The 22,148-nt window shown below is 47.0% G+C and overlaps 1 protein-coding gene across 1 annotated transcript; it reads left to right on the top strand.

The window, feature by feature from the left end:
• The first annotated feature begins 3,538 nt into the window (after positions 1-3,538).
• Positions 3,539-21,061, top strand: SETD7 (SET domain containing 7, histone lysine methyltransferase). The gene is made up of 8 exons (XM_032186092.1): positions 3,539-3,619; positions 4,850-4,979; positions 9,020-9,221; positions 10,205-10,394; positions 12,062-12,143; positions 13,276-13,393; positions 13,689-13,846; positions 14,809-21,061. The coding sequence occupies exons 1-8, from the start codon at positions 3,580-3,582 to the stop codon at positions 14,987-14,989; spliced, it is 1,101 nt and encodes a 366-aa protein (XP_032041983.1). The 5' UTR covers positions 3,539-3,579; the 3' UTR covers positions 14,990-21,061.
• The last annotated feature ends 1,087 nt before the right edge of the window (positions 21,062-22,148 follow it).

Raw genomic sequence — 22,148 nt, forward strand, 5'->3', positions numbered from 1 at the left:
TATCATGCAATAATTTGGTAATGTATATCCATATTTCCTCCCCTAGCATCCTCCCCTTGCTGGATATTTCCATCAATAGGAAGCAGTACAGCCTCCTGACAGGGAATCACCCACATAAACTCTTCAAGTTGATGAGCTCAGGCTGCTCATACAATTTACACCTGAAAAAGGGCATTCGTGGAGTCTGGTAAGGTACCTAATGGAGCTAGTAAGGCATGGGGGAGGCACTCGTCGTAAATTATCCACAGGGAGTCTGTTCCAGTTCCATGAATAAAGAGCCCAATCTCCATTAACCTGGCTGTAAAGAAGTGTCTTGAAAATTGGGCATTCAGGACGATGCCTTGTCTCTTCTTCTAAGTGAAACACGTTCATGGAGGAGTAGTTCAACATTCGCTCAGGATAAGCAACCTGAACACAAAGTTGTCTCTTCCATAGCTGAGGTGTACTTGGTGCTCCTAGGGTGCAGAGCTGATCTTTGATTTTTCACTAGGTTCATTGATTTTTTTCCCCCTTTGAATGCAAAAGGGAAGTCTTAGGAGTAGAGATTGAAAGAAATCTACCTGAAGTTCCTGGTAACTTTGTGATGAGGCTGGATATTTCATGTGCTAGAGGAGCTATTTCTCTCTTACAAATGCCTGAAGGAACACACAGAGCAGGAGTCACCAAGGAGCAAACCACCGTGCCTTGCTTTAACCCTCAAGGAGCACCCTTCAAAAAACAGAGTATCTCATGAACACGTAGCATTGCAGCCTGAACAAGCAACAGCCTGGCATGTTGTTAGGGTTATTTCTCCTTTCAGCAATCCAAGTGGTTTTGGGAAGCGGTCATTCCCTTTTCTCTCTTAATAAAGCTCGTCCTACTTAGAGATGACACGAAGCATTTGTCACAGAGGCTGTACCTGAGCCCTGCTTGGGTTGTGAGGCAGAAAGGGCAGCCTGGCAGGGAACAGGGGCAGCAGTGGGCTGGGAGGCAGCTGGAGGGGTTCAGTGCTGGGGGAAGGGAAAAGAGACAGGAGAAAGAGGGAAGAGGCCCTAAGGAAGTGGGGAGAGGCAGTGTAGAGGATGAGTGGAGATTTTAAATCAAGAAAAAAAGCTTCCTTCCAAGCTCTCCTCAAATCTCTGTGTTCCTCTTGCTGCTCTCAGCAAGTGGCTTCGAGGCCCCTTTGCAAAACTCCTCCTCACCCCACTGCCTCCCCCTGGGGGTGACAGTCATTAGTTCTGTGGCTTAGGAGCACAGCTCAGAGTCACTGTGACACTTTGGCAGCGGCGGTCTCATCGGCAGACGGATGACGTTATGTTAAAACAGAGTGTTGCTGCTCTCCCAAACTCAAACACTCCATTTTGGGAGTAAAGCTCTGAACACGTGAAATGCTGTGTAATGCCGAGAGCCCTTCACAACAGTCCGGTGCTTAATAGTTAGTGGACACTTTAACAGGTTTAGCCCAGTTCTCTTTGCTCTCCTGCAGCAGAAATGGTAACAGCCTAGTGCCACGGCTCTGCTGCAGAAAAGTTTATTAGTGCTCTCATAAGAAAACTGGTACCTTTGCATGCAGCAAAGCTGTTGGGTAGTGAATAGACTAAGCAAGGCCTGAAGCTGCCTGGGAAAGGAGCGGGGGAAAAGGCAGCGCTGTAATCATGCAGCAGGGCACGGCCCCTCGGGAAAAGCAGTATGTGGTTGTGTAATTAAAGACGGGAGACTGGCGTGTACACAGAGCAGGGCACGCTGAAGTGGATGGGTATTCCTTACATCTGGAGAGCTTGTCCACCTCAGCATTTTTACCGCGTGATTCTTGGACAGCAGGTAGGGGAAGAGGGTATGTGTTCAGTAGGGACGCTGCCGTCCCACATCTCCTGCAGGTAGGCTGCAGACCCTACCTACACTACCGTGCTGTTTGTGCAGGTAGCTGGCAGCAGGGCCTTTGTCCTTGGCTTCTGCTGTACCCCTGAACACCAGCTGCCTCTCAGCGACAAGGCTCCTGCCTGTTCCTGCACCGGGCACACCGCCTCGACCCCTTTCTGCTCGCGGACTGTGCCAAGAGCTGAGGCACATCGGTTGCTCGGTTTCCTGTTTGGTGGGTGAAGATCAGAATTGTTTCAAGTATCCTGGCTTTAATTCTCCCGCCTAAACAGCAAAACTGACCATCGCTGCCTTAAGTGAACCACCCGCGATGCAAAAGCAAGCCACTCGCTTCTCCTCGAGCTTCCTGCACTTCTCAAATCCTCTCCGAAGCTCTTGAGATTAATAGTTGGTAAGTTCTCGTGTCAATTAGGTCAAATGCTAACCTCATTAATCTCCCATTTAAGGATTTCCAAACCCTCTTTCTGCAGACGTACCTAATTATTCGCCCTCACCAAGCTGCCACTGTCCTGCTTTCCTGCCGTGGTGTTGTCCCTGACCGTCACACCCAGCCATGAAGGCTCCAGGCCGGGCCCAGAGCTTTGGGAACACTGACACCCTACAGATGTGGTCACCCATCCTGCAAACCCCAAACCTGGGAGCATTTATGTTCTGGCAATTAAATCTCTCTGTGTCAAGGACCGGAGAGAAAAGAGCGGTGTCACCGTGGGCCAGGGGTGTTGCAGCGCTGGTGTGGGCCCACAGGAGGGCCGACTTTGGGGTGACCTGGGGGAGGGTGCGCTGGGAGAGGCGCTCTGAGGGGCCTGGGTGGCGTTTCACAACACTGAGTGCCCCGAGGGTGTCAGGCTGGATGGGCTGGGTTGGGTTTGGGGTTGGGTTTGATTTGGATTTAGATTGGGGTTGGGTTGGTTCGGGTTTTGGTTTTGGTTTGATTTGGATTTAGTTTGGGTTTGGGTTGGTTTGGGTTTGATTTGGATTGGGTTTGGGTTTGGTTTGGTTTGGGTTTGGGTTTGGGTTTGATTTGGATTGGGTTTGGGTTTGGGTTTGGGTTTGCGTTTGATTTGGATTTAGTTTGGGTTTGGGTTTGTTTGGGTTGGGTTGGGTTGGGTTGGGTTTGGTTTGGCTGGTTTGGGTTTTGGTTAGGTTTGTTTGGGTTTGATTGGTTGGGTTTGGGTTCGGTTTGGTTTGGGTTCATTTAGTTTGGAGTTGGGTTTGGCTGATTTGGGCTTGGTTTGGTTGGTTAGGGTTTGGGCTGGGTTGGTTTGGGTTTGGATCGGTTTGTTTTGGTGTTGGGTTGGTTGGGGTATGGTTCAGTTCATTTGGGGTTTGGATTGGGTTGGGTTCGGTTTGGTTTGTGTTTGGGTTCAATTTGTTTGGGTTCGGTTCGGGTTGGGGTTTGGTCAGGGCTTAGTTCTGTTGTTTGGGGTGTGTTTGGGTTCGGTTCGGGTTTGTTTATTTTGGGTCTGGGTTCGCTCCGCTCCATCTCCCCCTGCCTGTCCCCGCCCTCAGCCCCTCTCCTCCCTCTCCCTCTCCCTCTCCCTCTCCCCGCCGCCCGCGTTCCCGCGCGCGCGTCCCCGCGCTCTCCCCGCCCCTTCAGCGGCGTCGTTGCTGTGCGCGCCCCCGCGGGGAGAGGCGGGGCGGCGGCGCGCGCGCCCGGCCGTGCTTCCGCGGCTGCGCCCCGCCCGCGCCCCGCGCCCTGCGCCCCGCGCCCCGCGCCCCGCCATGGACAGCGACGAGGAGACGCTGGAGGAGACCGTGGAAGGTGCCCGGGGAAGGGGCCGGGGGGGGACCGGGAGGCGACCGGGAGGCGACCGGGGCGGGGTGCGGGTGCCGCATGACATCAGGCGGCTTATGCAACCGGCACATGGCGCCACCGCCACCGCCACCGGCACCGGCATCGCCCCCCGCCTGCTCGCCCTGCCTCGGGGCGCCGGGTGCGGTGTGCTGGGGGCGCCTCCCGGTGTCCCGGGCTGTGAGTGCTCCCCGCCACGCTGGGGCTTGTTCCTGCTCTCCTGCCTGCGTTGGGCCGGTTTTAGGGAAATTTGGCAGGGTGGGAGCTCGACCTGCCGAGCCTGAGCATCTTTGTTCTGCAGCCGCAGCCGCCGTCTGCTAACGCAGCCAGTGCCGAGGGCTCCACACAGGTAAATTGCAAAGCAGGCATCCTTAAAGCGCTCCCCTTTCGTTCTCCTTTGGCTCTGAAGAAGCAGCAAGAGCTGCAATGTGAGCTTTATTCTGCTCGGACTTAATCCGAGCTGGCCACTTGTATTCTGCAGAACACAAACCCGTGCCGATGAGGGTCTAAGTGTGTCACCCATCTGCCGGCCCCATGTGCAACAGCTGTAACGGGGAAAACTGATACGGCCAGGAAAGAGAAGGGGGGGACGTAGCCTGAACACATCAGAAAGGCTTTGGAAAGCAGCATTTGCAAAATGAAATAGCAAATTGACATATTGCGAGTGCATAGTTCTGCGAAGATTACTTGCTTTTATTTCTTTAAATTCCTGCGGATATAGCTACGAGGTGGCACACCCACATTGTTGAAAGACATGTATTTATTGTTAAAAAAATAAATAAATAAATGCTTGCCTTGCTCAGTGGATTGAAGTGTAAGTCTATTCTGTTCTCACAGGAAATCACATTTTAGATAATTATTGTATTTTTGAAACCATAGATTAAGACAAGTTACAGTAGTACGAACCTTATTGCATTTAGAAACACTTCTATTTTTTCCACGGCTTCTCCTCTCTCATGTTTCCCATCTGCTTTCTTGTATCCTAACCCTTTTTATTTTTTAAGTGTAGTGTTCTGCGAGATAATAGATTTGGCTGTACTAAATCTCTGAATGTTTTTCCTAACAGAAATGGTTTGATGAGGATTACAGTTTTATACTAGGGAGCTACAATGTTTCAAGCATGTACGCAGTCAGAACAGAATTGAAAATGTCTATAAAGTTTAACGTGTTTCTTTGTTCTTTGTCTGGGTTTTATTTCAGGGCATCTAGATGATGATGGGCTGCCACATGGATTCTGTACAGTCACCTACTCATCGACAGACAGATTTGAGGGAAACTTTGTGCATGGAGAAAAGAACGGCCGTGGCAAGTTCTTCTTTTTTGATGGAAGGTAGACACCGACTCTCTGATTTCCTTCTATTTCCTGCCTCCTGCTTACCGTGCTTTGAAAGTAATCTATATTCCTCATACGCTTCGGTTTCCAAACAAGCTTTCTCATTAAAAGCTGTAGTTGTAAAGTTTCCTCTGCTGCTGCGGTATGCAGAGTGCTGACAGGGTGCCTTTGTGGGCCTGGAGCTGTGTACGTAACACGAAGCCCAGAGTTGTTTCCCGGTGGGAGAGAGCAGCCTTTTGAGCGGTCTGAGTGCTGTAAAGTTGTCAACTAATTAGAGACCTTAAGAACTGGGATGTGCTCAAAGCTATTGAGAAAACATTCTGGCAGCTGCTTGGGCTGCAGAGTTCAAGTCCATAAGTACAAGTGGGCTTCTTGGTGTGCCTCGTAGCCCTGCATAGAGGATTTGTGGCCCTGCCAGGCCCACAAATAGGTGTAGGGCCTTTCTTAGAAATTGTTTAGTGGTTAAAGGGACCAAGTTAAACACTGCTGTTTTCTCCACTCTACTTAATCCTTTGCATGTTGCATGGTTGTGGCCTGATTTATTTCCAGAAAAGCCCCGATAACTTCCAGCCTCTTCACAGTGGCAGTGAAATTGGGCTAGTCCGTGCCTGTGCGTGTGTTTTCTTAAGTCTTCGTTATGAACACCTTGTGTGTCTTCCCCCACCGGCAGCATTTCTCCCTGCAGTTGCTCAGAACTGCCTCCAAAGGAGCAGCAGATGTATAAAATGACACGATTCTTCGTGGTTTTGCAGCTGTCGGTGGCACTATGAATAGCAGCTGTTAAACTGACAGTCGTGCCGGGTCTGCTCTCCCCCTGCTCAGCGAACTTCTGAGCAGGAGCGGAGGTATTGTGCTGGCTCAGTGAGTCAGCTCCTTGTCTGTATTTGCCTTTGCAGTTGCTTCATACAGGAGATAGTGTTTTTTTTTCATGAGAAGGATAATATTTTTATTCAGTTATGCAGGAACTGCTCAGGCCTCCGAGCCTGGATGAAGAAAAATCCTCACTGTTGTTGGTAATGAGCTTATTAAATCTTGTGCAAGTAGCTGAAAATCACTACTGCCCAGCAGCTGACCTCTGTAAAGCAGCGTGTTTTTTGTTTTTTTTTTCAAGTTGGCAGACAAGGTCTCTATGGACACATGTACATAACGCTTCTGTGCTTGTTGATGATCTCAGCAGAGCAGTTGCTGATTGTACAGTTAGAGAAACTGACCCACTATTTTGTTTGTAGAGCTGCTCCTCCAAGTAAGCCAGGGTACAGGCAGTGCTCTGTGGGAAAACTCGGGCTGCTGCCTGTGCTGAGCCTTTTCTGTACCTCTTCAGTGTTGCCAATTCTTCCTTTTTTTTTCATTTACATAACCCCTTAAAAAAAAAAAATGGAACAGTTGGCTACTGTATGACTTCAGGAACTAACAAAATGAAAATACACAAAAATAGTCTGTAATATGGTTTTGGAAAATGGGATATTTTTATAAACTGGCCTATGTTTATTTTAATTTAGCTAAAGCAGCCTTAACCAAGCAGTTGCTGCTGTTAGTAAAAACATTGCAGCTTACCTAGCTCTGCCCACATAGCGAGAGTAAGGTGCGCTCAGGAGTGGATGGCTCAGGTATGTCGAAGGAGGAATGACTTGGCACAAAGCAGGACGTGCTGTTTCCATTAACTGTGCCTTGAGCAAGGCTGAGTGTTTGTGAAGAAGTCTTACGAAGAAAACTGAATTCCACAAATTTCTCAAAACATCTCTGCCCTGCGGTATTGTGTGCCTCAGTGCAGTCAGTTGGTTGGTTTCACGTTGCCTGGGTCTGTTTCCACTGTGGGTTATTTCCCTCACGAGCCTGCTGGTAAAGGCTGAGAGCTAACTGCAGTAGGTCTGTTGTTTGGGGGTGGTTGAGTCCTATCAGACGCTGGAATGGCAAGAATTGTTTTCATTTGTCAAGTGTTGGGAAATAGCATCAGCTGCCTGTGTACCTTGTTTGCCTCAGTTAAAACGTCTCCCTTTTTTTCAGAGTAGTGATTTTCTTCCTGTTGATTACTTACGGGAGTGAAAACCTGGACCGGAGTATCAGTTGTTTTCTTTCTCCCCCTGTTGCATTCAAAAATGCAACAAAACCCAACAGATTGTTTCAGAGAGAAGTTTCACCTCTGGCACACTCCCTCCTTTGGATCTCATACGTGAACTTTCACTGGTGCTTATGCTTGCTGGAGAGCCCTTTACTAAACACTTTGCACAGTAGCTGTGAGTGTGAGAGTTGTGCTTTGCACTGAGCTGCAGCTGCTGTTCTCTATTATTGGGAAGTTCTCGTGAAGTAACAGCTCCTGGATAGCAATAGAGAGGGGTATTATTTTTAAGAAAGTTTTTAATATTGCCATATGCGAGGAAGGGTGTGTAAATGGGTCAGGGCCTGTTGATGTAACTCAGTACCTGGAAGCATAGTGCATCGTGTGTCCCCCCAGCATTTATCACAGGCTTATTCTCTAGGTAGTGGATATTCCAGATCCACGCTAGGCCTGGCAGCGAGATCTGAGTTACAGTCAAAAAAAAAAAAAAAAAAAAAAAGTATTTTCTTTGCATTTCTGAAGAAGTGTTGTAATTTAATAGTTCAACTAATGCGATTAAAGCTAACAGGAAGGTTGTTTTGTTTTATTTCATTACGTAAACTGGGAGTGACTTCTTTTAAAGAATGATCTGAAATGTGGACTCCATGTGTGTTGCCAGCTACGGTGAATTTCAAAGCTGGTGACCTGTGATAAACTCGAGGAGAAAGCCGTGTCGTTTGCAGTCAGATAAGCACACGGATTTCTGGTGGTTCTCATCTGCTCTGCTCCTTCCCCGTGCTCTGCTGCAGGAGCTGTCTGCACACATCTGTAGCAAGCAGCATCAGGAAATTCATCCAACTGAAAAGTAAAGCAGCTTTCCTGCCCCGTCCCCCTCTGCGTCTGGTTTGTGTTGTCTGCTGGGGCACGGCGTGCAGCGTGGGGAAGGGAGCTGGCTGGAGCGGCGTTGCTGTGAAGGCAGCTGCGTAAAACCCAACCTGAACTCTTGTTTCTAAACAGTGTCTGACACGAGTAACTTACGTTCTTCTATTGTCGTGTGTGTTCCCATGGAAACCTCAACCAGATTGCCAAAATTTTGTGAAAACAAAGAGTGAGGTTTTAGAAACTAGGAAGTTACTTCTGAGAAAACATTCCTTCCCCAGCTCTTGACAATGTTTTGTAGGACGTGTAGAGTCTTGTGCTCCCAGGCAAACTTCGGGCTTATACCACAGATGCCTGCATCAGAAACAGAATTATGCAATGACAGTGTGTGTGCTGCGGCTGGCTGTTAGCTAAACATGCTGGGGTAAAAGCCAAGCAGTTTGTATTTCCTTACACTGGCTCTAACCTGAGAAAGAAGTACCTGTAAAGGAGACTGTACTCAGTTATGCTTTGATTCTTTGTGGTTTCCATCAACAGCCTTTTGAAACAGGGCAACAAGGCAGAACATGAGAGTATTACTGCATCCCTTCTAAAGGGTTTGCAAGACAAAACCAGAGTGAAATCAGTGTGTCTTTGTTCAAATCAGAGTGCAGCACTGGTTCTGTTTGACAGGCTGTGCTCCACTTTAATCGAAGTGCATGGAAAAATGACAGTGCTTTCAGCAAACCCAGCACAGGCTGCTGCTAAGCATATTGCTAGGGAACTAGCTTCGGATCAGTGGCAGGCTGCAGTTTGTGCTCTGTTACTGTCCACCTGTGTGGCAGAGCCATTTCATCTTACCAGAGACATCACCAAAGATCCAAACACAGGAGGCAGCGAAACCTCAGGTGAGGGCAGCTTTCTGTAGCGATAATTTCTTTGACCACGAGCAGTCTGTTTGTTGCTTTAATTTGCTACCTCAGCCTGTTAAAGCAGCAGCTCAGCAGTGCAATTGAGGTGAAGAGGTCTGTGTACACACAGTGCACCCTGGTGAAAGGACAGCGTCAGACACAGGGCTGTGTCATGCCTCCTTCTTGGATTGGGGAATAGTCTTCCACTGCTGTTTTCTTTCTCTTTTTACCAGCACCCTGGAAGGGTACTACGTTGATGATGCCCTGCAAGGCCAGGGAATCTACACCTACGAGGACGGAGTGGTCCTTCATGGCACGTATGTGGATGGGGAGCTGAATGGGCCAGCCCAGGAGTACGACAGTGACGGGCGACTGATATTCAAAGGGCAGTATAAGGACAACATTCGACATGGAGTTTGTTGGATATATTACCCGGTAAGCCTGACCTCCTGCTCTTTTATTGCAGAACAGTACCCATATGCATCCCTCTTTTTTCCATGGCTGAAACAAATATCCACCAAGAGCCAGCTATCCAAAGGTCAGCACACAAAAATACAGGTGGAATACTTGTGCATTCCGGTTTTGGATAATCCGAGACACAGCCAAACCTTTTGAGTGTTGAATGTTTGTCCAGTAGGCAGGATACGGTAAGGCTGTGACGTGCCTTTATCATTTTCATGTTCCTGGGAACCCAGCCCCTTGGAAGTGCATTTCTGTGCATCTCCTCAGGAAGGCCGGGCCAGTGATCCTGACACTTTGTAGTGCTGACTGCAGGTGAAGAGCACAGGAGCCGTGCAAGCTATTGCTCCTGGTTAGCAGGGAGAGGAGGCCTTGTCTGCTTCTGCAGGGCGCGTTGTGGCGTCTGCCCTGGCACAACAGATGAGGTGGAACTGGTGTGAGAATTGTGCCTCTGAGCGGGGAGAGTCTGTTCATGAACCCAGGCAAGGTTAGGTCTTTCTGATTCTTGGTTAAAAACTTAGGTGTTCCTCTGGAAAACGCTGGAGAAATTTTTGATATGCTACTTAAGGCAACAATGGTACTACTGTTTTTATAGGTGTTTTTTTTTGTTTGTTTGTTTGTTTGTTTTTTGTGTGTGTGCATTAACTTGGGCCTTGATTCACAAACTGTTCATGTCAAATTTTTGTGAATCAAAGCATCAAAGCTCAGGACTTGTGTCACACAGAAGGAAAGACCTTGTGTTTTGGCTGTGTCACACTATGTGGAAAAGCCAGTTAATTTCTTGCATTGGTTTTATCCTGACTGGAATTAGACTTTATCCAGCTTCTTCATGTCACTCTTTCTTACTCCTTGTCACAAACTCACGTCTGAACTTACTGTAGTTCATTGAGGTTGCTTCTTTAAAAAGTCAGGACAAATAACTCAATATTCTGCCTTTTCTTTTTTGTCCGTGCTTTCAGGATGGAGGCAGCCTTGTGGGAGAGGTGAATGAAGAAGGAGAGATGACTGGAGAGAAAATAGCCTACGTCTATCCTGATGGAAAGACTGCGTATTCTGGAAGGTTCATAGATGGGGAAATGATAGAAGCAAAACTGGCAACTCTGACATCTGTAGAGGATGGGAAACCTCAATTCGAAGTAGTACCTGGCAGTAAGTCCAGCTAACACACAAACTTGTGTTCTTCCTTGTATTGGAGCCATTTACTGCAGATGTCTTGGTCTGTATAGTATTAGCCAGTGCTGGCTGTGATGAGAGAGTAGGCGTGTTAGTGAGAAGCCCTCTTTCTAAACTATAAAGTTGGACAGAAGAGCATGAGCGTGGGGAGAGATTTGTTTGCTCTGCAAACAAATGGGAAGTGACCCATGTGGTGGTGCTGCTGGATTGCATTTCGTAACCCTTCTCTGGCAGGCTGAGGGGCACAGTCCTGCTTGTCGCGCTCACCGTTGCCATCTGGGTCAGCGTGAAAACCTGCTTAAGGGTGTTAATGCTGGCACAGCTGCCAGCTTTGTCTCGTTAGTGGAATAATTGGGAGTGGAAAACGGGGGTTGTGGTCTGGTTGTAGCTCTGTCAAGCTAGTGCAAGCGAGCGTTGCTGCTGTGGATGTTTTGCTCTCTGCGTTATTGTGCTGAAAGGACGCGGGGACTGGCATTAGTGAACTAGATTCAGCAGTTGTATAACAACCTGACTCACCAGCACCCTTCAGCCTGCCTGGTCCTGCTGACACAAAGATGCTATGAAAAGGTTAGGGTCAGGGTGGTGCCTGTGCCCACACTGTGCTCCCTCTGCGGGGCAGTGGCGAGTTGGGGCTGTAGTTCTGGGGTGGTTTTGTTGCTCTGATGCATAAGTGGTGTTTTGGGGGTGAGAGGGCTGAGCTGTGGACAGGGCTGTGAATGTAAACAAGAACTGTGCTGTAATACTGACTGTGCTGCCACCAAGGATTGTCTCCCTCAGTATGAAATAAAACCCAGTGAAAAGAGGATGGCAAGTGAGGGAATGCCTGTGACCTTTTATTTTCTTATCACAACCTCTCAGATGTGACAGCAAATCAAATTTTAACCTAAAAACAAATTGAGAGGGCACAGTTGTGCTTTGTAAATAGGATTCAGTTGCACTTTGTATGAAGCTGCCTTCAGCCAGAGCAGGTCTGTTTTTAGAACTTGGATACTGTGGACAATGGTCTTTTATCAATCCTTAGTATTCTGGGTTGTTTTTCTCCTTATTTCCACCTGCATCTTAACCTACCTCCCAGATAGTCCTCTGGCACAATAGTTGATTGGAGAGAGATGTAAGGGTATAATTAGAGCTGTACCACTGAGTTGCTTATTAATGGCAGGAAATAAATGACTGTAGCAAATGTACTTTGTGATTACTGAACATTATCTTCTGGCTGAAGTCTATTCTGGTTTTGAGCTAGAAAACATTTCATATATGAAATAGTCCAGCATTTTTTAGACTTAATGTGTTATTTATTTAGTATATCCTTTTTAAATTTTCTTTTACGTTTTAATGAAAGACTCTGGGAAGGGTCAGTTTTGGAAGACTGTCCTGACCTTTAAAACTTGGTAGTTTAAAGACGATGCATCCTCTTGTTGTGATTAATATACTGCTACTCTGGCTTGTTGAGGGGAGACAGGTAATCAAGAAATGTAATCTCACAGAAGTCCTTTTGTACGTGCAGTTATATATAATACCCTTTTTTTGAAGCATGACATTTCTTGCAGACGTTAAAACTTAATTTTTTAATGTCTTGATTGCATTTAAGGTTGCATGCTTTGAATATTGCCCATGAGTTTATTTCTTTTGATTTCTCTTTCTAGGCCCGGTGTACAGTTTTGACAAATCTACTTCATCCTGCATTTCTACAAATGCACTTCTTCCTGATCCGTATGAGTCAGAGAGGTAGGCTTTTTTTTCTTCTGCCCACTTTTGATGCTGTCAATACTTCTTTGCTGTAGCATATTTAGGCCCTGATTTTACAAGCCTTTTCCTCATTTGAAATAAAAATTGTTTAAGGTTTTATGTGGAATCCATTATTATACATCAGTAAACGTGACTTGAATTTCTTTGATTTACACAATAAAGTTGCACTCCAGTGGATAGAATGCAGCCATGTGTTTTAACAGGTTAAAGCAGGATCTCTTTAGCATTTCAAATGCATGTTCAGTACAGTACTTGGACTCCACTAACAGCCTACATCTGTGACATTCTGAACAATAAAGTGCACTGTTGACACTCTAGATCCATAACTAGCTTCAGGTTGCTGTGTGCTGTGCTCAGTGTGTCTTACTGCATGCGTTGCAAAGTTTGCTGCCCTCCCTCTAGATGCAGCAAAGCACCAAGAGTAAATCATCAAGCTGGAGAGGTTCTTTTAACACTCCTGTAATGTTACAGCACATATTCCTCACAGGATATATTCCTCAGCAGATTGTCTCATGCCAGTCAGTTGGTGACACTCCTTTACTTCTGCTGCTAGCACACAGTATATTGCATAATTTCCTTTTTACCTAAGCTTCAGAGGCCTTGCTGTGTAGGAGTCTCAGCTGTAGTCCTTTTCTGATGCTCCAAAATATCTAAACAAGCGATCAGTAAAATGCAGGCATTTGCTTGGTTCAGGTACTTGAAGATACAGGGATTCCACCTTGAAAACTCTTCCTCAGTAGAATACTGATCTGTGCATGTGCACACCATCAACCTTGGCTTAGTCAGAACCTCTGGGGTTCTGTTGCTACTGAGGGTGTTCCTGAGGTAAAGCCCTAAATGAGTAATAATAACCTGCCAATGCAGTTTCAAAAAAGTAGTTTTCAGACTGATAAATAAAGACTGTCCCTGTTTACCACCAAATCTCCATTTTGCCAAAATAGAGAGAGTGTATGGAAGAGAGGAAGGTAAAGGGATTGCATTCGGAGGTTATGAATTATTAGTTTTCTTATTATATTGAGTTCTTAGCCTTTATGCCAGTAGTGTTGTGGTGATGCTTCTTGAAAATGTAAGCTTTACACAAACACTAATTCATGTTGTTTTTCCCTTTTAGGGTGTATGTTGATGTCTCTCTCATTTCCAGTGCTGGAGAAGGATTATTTTCGAAAATAGCAGCAGAAGCTAGTACAGTTATGTCCTTTTACAACGGAGTGCGAATTACACACCAGGAGGTAAAGGAAAGAAAGTCAGTCTGAATTTTCATTGCTCCTTCGGAAATGTTCTTATTGTAGGATTTTACACCCACTCCCCTTCCTACCCTTAAGTTTTAATATGATGGAATTTAATTGAAAGAAAATGAATGTTGATCTATGATTACTTTAAAAAAAAAAAAATCACCACCAAAAATGCCTACCCTTATACACAGGAAAAGCTCTAGTTGCTTATATTTGAACGTGTTTGCTTTCAAACTGCTGGCCAAGTTGACCCCTCCCCACACACACACTGGATTTTTGCCTTGCAAACTAGGTAGACAGCAGAGACTGGGCCCTCAATGGAAACACAATATCCCTGGACGACGAGACAGTGATAGACGTGCCAGAGCCCTACAACCACGCCGCCAAGTACTGTGCCTCGCTGGGGCATAAGGCCAACCATTCTTTCACTCCGAACTGCATCTATGACCCGTAAGTAGTCATCTGTTTTGAAGCAGAGGCCGCAAGGCTGTGCTGCAGCCTGCAGTCTGGGTTCATAGGGTGCTTCAGGGCAGCTGTGAGGCTGGGAGTAGTGGGTCCCCATGCTCAAGTTCATGCTCTCCTGATGAGTTGGCACTGTGGATGCATGTTGTCTTTTCAAACTAACCCCATGGGGTAGATTGAAGTTTGCAACTGCACTACCTTTGTCATGAATTTCAAGAGCTGCCTGTTGGTTCTAACATGCACAAGCACTGCTCTCTAAGTCCTAGTCAGACTCTGAACCATGTTTGCTGAACTGCAGAAGCTTGACCAGCACCATCAGATGTTGCTGTCTTGTCCAAAACATGAAAAATAAGTATCTTGCTGCTTTAGAGTTGGTGCAGGGCACTAGGAAACTTCTCATATATGCAAATACTCAAGGATGTAAATATTTTCATACCAATGTATGAATGGACAGACCTGTGGGTACCTAACTAGAAAACGGCTTTCCTTTATTAAATAAGTTGGTTTCCTTTACTGTTGGGCCCTGGGAGAAGATTCACAGAGGTGTATTATGACTGGCAGCTAACCTACACTGGGGAAATTAAGCTGAGCAATTTTTCCCTGCTCTCTGGTCTCACATAATCTATAGCATTCTCCAGTTATCCAGCTATTTATCACTGCAAGCCCAAGGCATGTGGCAGTGATCAACTTGTAATTTATTCCAAGTGAGCAGTGTTGTAGGACTTTTGGAAAGCTTCAAGCAATACAGCTATGTAAAGCTGTTTTGATAAATATGTGTCCTCATTACTGAAGCCTTTTTAAGGTTGACTTAAAGAAATCTGCTCATCTAACATCAGAGTACGTGACGTTACACTCAGCTGTGAGTGACTGCTGGAAGCATTTGTGAAAGGGGCTAACCGAGTCTGTGAATTGACCGCTGAGCCTAGCGAAAGTGTTTGTTCTCTGTCTAGGTTTGTTCACCCTCGTTTTGGGCCAATCAAGTGTATCCGTACCATCAGGGCTGTGGAGAAGGACGAGGAGCTAACAGTGGCTTACGGATACGATCACAACCCGGTGGGGCAGAACGGGCCAGAAGCACCCGAGTGGTACCAGCTGGAACTGAAAGCTTTCCAGGCTGCCCAGCAAAAGTGAAGCGGGAGCTCCTCCTCAGCTCAGCAAACTCAAATAGAAACTCGGATCTATGCACTACCTTTCTACTGAAAACTGGACAACCAGGGATTGTTCATGCTGTTGCATCATAACTTTGCATTCTGTGTTAAGAGATAAGTTTCTTGCATACTAACTAGGTTTGACTGTGTTACTCATAGCAGATTTAAAATTAGCTAGCGTTGCACCAGTCTTATCTGGAGAAATTATTTAATATTCTATACAAGACGTGATATTCTTTGGTAGCTTCTGCTTTTGCACCATATGCAAAGATGCCAAAAGACTAGACAGAAAACTAAAATGGGTATATCGTTCACTTTTAGTCGGCAGACTTAGTGTTGCTCTCTATCTGCCTAGGCATTATTGTGCAACTGCATTTTGCATATATGCCACTTGTGATGATAACAGTAATATTTTGATATTCTCTAATAGTAGCATAATTTTGCCTTTTTAAACCTTTGATCTGAATCTTGCAATAGAGCAGTTTATTAGCATATAGGAGGCTGGGTTTTAACTCCCCTTTCCTCTTGTCTGAACGTTGTTCTTTCTACAAATCCTCTTTTGCAGGAGAAAATCCTTTCTAACTAGTGGAAAGGCTTGTGTGTGTATGTGAGAGTGCTGTGTGTTGGTCTCTGTGGCTCTCTAAATAGTATAGCAACATGTCCAAACCTAATATTTATCTAGCCTTTATGGCTGGCTTATTTTATTTAATTTATGATTACGACACGCAAATGAAGCTGTTCTTTGCATGAAGACTTTCCGAAGGGAGAAAACAGATTTACTTGTTGAAGGACTTTCAGAAGTAGGTGTTCTGGAAGGCAGACACGTGAACTGCATTAGTGTCCGCGAGTTGGTGTACGTATTTCACCAGTTCTTGAGGCAGAAATTTTAGCAGTGAGACGCTTGTGTCTCACGTGGGTGCTCCTAGAGGAAGTGCGTGTATTCGAGGGCAGGCTGCAGTACTGGGTTACGGAGCGCTGTATCTTTTCTGTGTGTTCAGCTGACAAAGAATATAGCCTCGTAGCAGTCTTTTAGCAGTACTAGCTTAAGACACAGTGAATTAATACAGTATGAGATGTCAAAATAAGATTTAAATAAAAGAGAAGATTGTTTTTGGAAGACAAACAATGAATGTAAAAACATCACTCACTGCTCGTATTTAGAAACAGCAGTCAATCCATAGCTTTGTTACAGCCAACAGTGGGGGCTTGTGAATATTCATCTGCAGGGTTGTGTTCTGGGGTTTTTCAGGGATAGGAGAGTTGTTCATTTTTCTGGATACTGTACTGGTCTTGCCTAATGCTGTAGAAGAGAGAGATAATGTATCGTTTCAGTCTGGATACTGGAGCCCCTTTGGGTCTACGACCCTCTCTTTTGGGTTTAGCAGCTTAGGAACACCTCAGATGCATTTGCAACACTTTCTTTAAATGTTTGTAGTTAAAACTGTTTGTATATATGTAACATAAACAATTTGGAAATTAGACCTACCTTTCTATTGCAACACACTAGCTTGGTTGCTTGAACGGCTGGAGGTGCCTGGCTGTCAGGGGAGCTGGATGTGGGGAGCGCATTGGGCTGGTACCTGGAGGTGGAAGGAGGAGGCTGCTGCTTTGTGCAGCCTGAGGGTCTTTGCTTTGGCACGTGTACAAAGCTAGGAATTGTGCGTGCAGCCCTCCCGGGCGTGGGGCTCTGCTTAGTTCCTCTGACTGATCACAAAGCTTTTTCAGCATTTTACCGTTTAAGCTCTCACAAAAGCAACTCTACATGTGCTGGGGTTCAGCTAGGCTCGGGGCTCTTTGACTCTGTTCCAGCAGTGATCTGAGAGTGCGCTGCGACACAGCCCTTCTTGTGCTGGAAACTTGTGCCACAGCTCCACTTCTGGTCCAGGGCAGGTGGCTGGCAGAGGTGATGTCTCGAGGACTCAGCTGAGCATGCAGGGAGACAGGACTGGGCCTCCAGGTGAGGGAGGCTTGGCAAAAGCCAATTGGCAGCACAGCTTCAGCAAATCAACCCTAGAAGGAAATGTGTGTGTTTTGCTCTTTCTCTGCCTGCCCACAGGTTATTATTTTAGGTCATGGCTGTTTCAGCCATTTGCAGAAAGGCATGTCTCTGGCAGGAAGCTGTTGTGTGTGTCTCGTGGATTATTCTTCCACAACCGTGACATCTATAAAGTTAGGCTCGTGTTTAAGTGCGAGGAAGAGGAGAGGGAAGATGCGTGGCTGAATGCAGCTGGTTGGGCAGTAACTCCTTCCACGTTAACCTGCTTTCCTTCTCAACAACCCTCTCTGGGCTGCTCACCTCTTCGTGCCAGCTGGAGAGCTGTGCTTAAAATGTTCCGATCTCTCAAGCTCCTCTGGCTTTGTTCCTGAACAGGCTCTGATTCCTCTCTTCTCCTCTTCACGTAGACTCGCTAATTTTAATACATTTGTCTGCCTTCATATTGTGTGATTTTAGAGAGAAGTAGAAGACGGGGTGCTCTTTGCACATCGAGTTCGGTGATTGCATTATAAAATAGGGAATTCCTAGAATCAAGGCACTCAGGTGTCCTCGGTGTGTTCTCAAAAGCCACTAATTTGGCGGCAGTCAGGCAGATGCTCTTGCGTATATTTGTAGCCTGCTAGTTTGCAGCAGCTTTTGTCTGTGTTAGCTCTACTGTCCTTTTTCTCTCTGCTCTGTTAAAATCTTCTGGTCCTCCTATAGACCCCTTCTTCAGTGACCAACCTTCTATAAAAGTTGTGGTTATGAAGCTGCTTTGGCTTGATTCAGGACCAAGCCTTTTAATTCTTCTGTGTTTTGTTTCTCGTTGTGGTCTGTTAGAGCGGGGACGGTTGGGATGGTTTTTACCGCTGGACAGCGAAAGGGCTCAGAGCTCAGCGGGTCCTTCAGAGGTTTTTGGGAGGTGTGCGTTGGCAGCCACAGGTTTAAACACAGGTTAACTACGTAACTCCGAGTAATGCCTTAACTTGGTCAGTGTGTTCTGCAGCTCGGCTTCTGGGGCTCTCTAGGCAGCGAGACCAGCTTAGCAAAACTACTTATCGGTAGTAACGTGAGACCCACCCCAAAACTTGATCTTAATTTGGAGCAAACAAAATTGTCATTTTGCAAAGCGATCTTTCTGAGCTTGCTGAATGCCGCTGACTGTGAAAATGCAGTGAGTGAAGCAGCTCTGCTTCACTGGAGCTGGCCCAGGGCCTTTCCTGTTGGAACAGAGATTGGAAGAAAAGCTGATACCTGTCAGCTGAACCTGGGTGGCCAGCTGGGTCTTTGCTGTACCCTTTTGGGGAAGACATGAGGGAACTTGAAGTTGCTGCTTTTTTCAGGTACATGTCAGTTCCCAACTTCCACCCTTGGCCTGCAGGACTGCAGATGGCTTCAGTGTAATGGCAGGGTTGTTAATGGAGCACCTTCTTGAGAAGGAGCCCGTATCAGCCTGTGTTAAAGGCTGTTGACTGTCTCTCTGAAAAGAAAGCTTAAATTGATCTCCCTGCTATGGCAGCACTGTGTTTTCTCACCAGGAATAGAGAAGCCTAGTTTTAGAAGCAGTTAATTTTGGAGACGAGAGCATGGGAAGTTACAGCTGAGAGCTACCTGCTGCTGGGTCATGCCTCTGGGTAAGAGGGAAAAGGGCTTAGGCATAGAGAAGGGGATCTCATGCCGAGTCTGCTGCTATAATGTGACTCTCTGGGATCTACAAAAACACCTAATTTTCCTTCACAAATCTGAAAAAGTTTTTTTCAACTTTTTTTGCTACTAATAAAAAAAAAAAAAGCCACCTTATCCTACAGAAATGAAGTCCTAACTGATGAAAGAATCAAAGAAGTCCGTGGTTATGTGGAGCTTCAGCTGTCAGGGTGATAGCTCAGGTAGCTCTTTGACTTTTCCTGCAGTTGAGACAACACCTGTTGGATGGCCCTTGCTTTTTTCCACATGCAGCTCAAGCATGGCAATGAGTGACTCGCACAGGTTTTGGCCACTTGGGAGGCCTGTTGTGTGCCCTTGCAAGGCTGCTTGTTTCGGGAGCGACTCGATAGCCGACTCTTTAGCTGAGCCTTTTCAGACGCGGAGCTCTTAGTGTTGCACACAGCCAGCAGTGGCTGTAGTTTCTTTCTCAGGGCTGTTGTAATTCTTGGCTGGCGTGGAAGCGAGAGCACCCGTCAGGATTTCTCGCCCTCTGCTAGGTGCTCGAGGAGCAGAGCAGCCAATGGCTGGTACAAGAAACCGAGAAGTGGTGCAGATCCTCACTTGTCTGTTTCCTTCCCCTGGCTCTAAGCCACTGCGGGGCCTGGCTGCAGGTGGGTTGTCCCCATCGCACCTGTCCTGCAGTGGAAAGCAGGGCTCACCACTTCGGTTGTGCCAGGAACTGTACAGCATCGTTTCTGTCCCAGAGGCCTCTCTGATTTTTATCCTTTTATTTGAATCGACAGTACTTTGGAAAATGCTTCAGTCGTGACGAGGTAATGAGTTGTACAGAGCTGGTTATCTGCTGCTTTGATTTCCTCTCACACAACAGAAGTTCTGAAGCTGTAGGTGTCTGAGGAACTCACCTCCAAGCACTTAAAAAAAAAAAAAAAAAAAAAAAAAAATTGCTTTGAAAACAATGTTGCTGAAGTGTCTCCTTACATGCTGGGATGCTGCATTATACGCCGCCTCCTCGCTTACACCACGTTGTCATGTGCTGAGAGTATTTGGGTGAGGAGCGCAGGCGTGGGAGCAGCTTCACCTGTGGATCTACGTGGGCTTCGTGCTCACCTGTGCCCCCCTGGGAGAACTTGTTCTTTTTGCTTTGTGTACTGGAAACACGGGAACTATATTTTTGGAAGAAGAGTTTCTAAGCAGTCTTATAAAGAATTTTCTTCTGGTTTTATTTTTTTTTTTCTAAAAAGGTGCAAGACTGAGTGCATGTTTACTTGCCCCAGATCAAAGGTTTTGAACACTAAGGTCACTATCTGTTGAATGGACCCTCCTCTTGGCGCTCTTCTGTCTTCAGGCAATTGAAGCTCCTGCCCTCTCTCTCTGCCAGTTCTACTGTAACTACTGTTTTTCTGTTTGTTTCCAGGAGAATTATATATACAAAAGTTCAAAGCAATTAAATGTTCAAGCCATAAAATCATGAGTGTGGGAAGACCCTCTTCACAAGTTTTAACATATTTGTATGTAAAATGATGTTTGTATGAAATATTTTCATGGTAGAATGAATATTTAAAAAAAAAATCCACAAAGATCTAAACTAAATTTAAAAGGATGTCTTTTTGTAAGATGCAAGTGTAATTGGTTACCAATAAGTAGTTTTTTTTAAAGGGGAGATGCAACAAACTATTGCAAATTATAATTGCAAATGGTCGTTTCTGCTATTTGGGAAGGTATTTATGCAGCGTTACCCACGGCTGTCATAAATCATTGCAATAGCAAGGCCAGTCACATCTTCAGGACATACCTCCCAGCTTGGCCCTCAGTGGTGTCGTACAGGCGGACCCATCCCTCCTTCCCGTGGTCTCCTCCTCCTTTTCCTACTGTAACTGTACCCAACTTCACTCCTGAGCTAAGATCCAGACTAAACTTGTGTGTTACTCAACAGTTTCTGCTGGGCCTTCTGCTATTTTAATACTCTTCAGCCCATACTTAGTGGGTGTCTCTGTTCTGAAGAACTAAGTGCTACAGAATAATCCTTGGGGTGAGCTTATCCACGCATTAGCAGTTAACCCCGGAGTATTTAACTTGTATACAGTACTTGATAGGTGTTTTATGACATTTGTACTCGAACTATGAGCCTTACTGAACATCTGGAGGTTTATTCATGACTTTTAAAAAATGGATAACTCTAAGAAAGATGTTTACATGAATGGTGATTGCCCTTCCTTTGATGTTATGAATGAGGTTTTTATAGTGTGTTTGGGTGTATGTGCAAGGAAGCAAGAAAAAAACAAAACAAAACAAAAAAGTTTCTGGGGAAAAAAAATATATAAAAATAGACTTGACAAACATTTGTAATAAGTGAATTTTAAAGATCGCTTTAATTGCGCTACGAAGGCAATGCAGATATTAAACTATTCAAGAGAACGGCCGCCTCCCTGCCTCTTTCTCTGGGGGTTTCTCCTCCTCCCGGGGCTCCCCGGCCGCGGTTACCTCAGGGCCCGGGGGCGGCTCCGAGCCCGGCCTCGCCCCGGTCCCGTCCCTGTCCCCGTCCCCGTCCCCGTCCCCCGCCTCCCTGCGGGGCCGTGTCCCGGGGCGGAGCTGCGGTGCCGGGGCCGTGCGGGCGCTGCGTGCCCCGGCCCGGCCCGTCCCGGGGGGGGCCATGTCTCGGTACCGGCGCTCCGGGGATCGGTACCGGTACCTGGTGTTCTGGCAGCGCCCCATGGTGCCGCTGGGGCTGCTGCAGCTGGCGCTCAGCGCCCTCTGCGTCGTCAGCGGCTTCGTGGACGGCGTCTTCAGGACCGAGTCCGCGCTGGGCAGGACCAGAGCCCCGCTGTGGGCCGGCATGGTGAGGCTGCTCCCTTCCCTCCTTCCAGGTGCTCTCTTTCCCCGCTGCTCCCTGGGGTGGGGCAGGCCGGGGCCGCTGCTGCTGCTCCTGGCTTCCTGCTCCGAGCCCAGGTAGCGCCAGCTTCCTCCTCCTGCCGTCCTGCTCAAGGGGCTCAATGACACCGGTTTATACCAGGTAGCGCAGAAAATGGGGCATTGTGGCAATGGCCAGGCCTTCTTGCAGAAGCCTAGTGACCGCAGAGGCCGATGAAGGTTAGGAGGGGAGCGCGTGCTCAGCACTGAGGTCTCCTCCATCTCCTGGTGCTGCTCCGTGTCCCACAGTGGGGCACTGGGGTCCTGCACCCCACTGGGGTCCTGCACCCCAACTCCTTACATCCCAGCAATCCATCACCCCAAGGCAGTGTTACTGAAGCACACGCTCCCATCCCAAGCCTGCCCGGCTCCCTCCAGTGAAGGCTTTTGTCCCTCTGCAAGCTGCGTGATGGCTTGGGAAGGCAGCGCGGGCTCGTAGCGCTGCAGTCAGACCTCAGCTCTGTTATGAGCTGTGAGGCCGCTCCCAGGATCGCTGCTGTGGGTGCAGCTGATGTGTAAGACACGTCTCACGCAGCCCAGCATCCTGCCGCTGCTCCTAGCCACCAGGAGATGCCTCAGAGGTTAAACGCAGTAG

The sequence above is a fragment of the Aythya fuligula genome, chromosome 4 (assembly GCF_009819795.1).
Source record: "Aythya fuligula isolate bAytFul2 chromosome 4, bAytFul2.pri, whole genome shotgun sequence".
In the NCBI taxonomy this organism is placed as follows: domain Eukaryota; kingdom Metazoa; phylum Chordata; class Aves; order Anseriformes; family Anatidae; genus Aythya; species Aythya fuligula.

Bases quoted from the DNA above. Each gene is read 5' to 3' on its own strand.
- SETD7 (XM_032186092.1), top strand. From the start codon at position 3,580: ATGGACAGCGACGAGGAGACGCTGGAGGAGACCGTGGAAG. The intron at 9,222-10,204 runs GTAAGCCTGACC...CCGTGCTTTCAG, and splicing joins TTTGTTGGATATATTACCCG to GATGGAGGCAGCCTTGTGGG. The intron at 13,394-13,688 runs GTAAAGGAAAGA...CTTGCAAACTAG, and splicing joins TGCGAATTACACACCAGGAG to GTAGACAGCAGAGACTGGGC.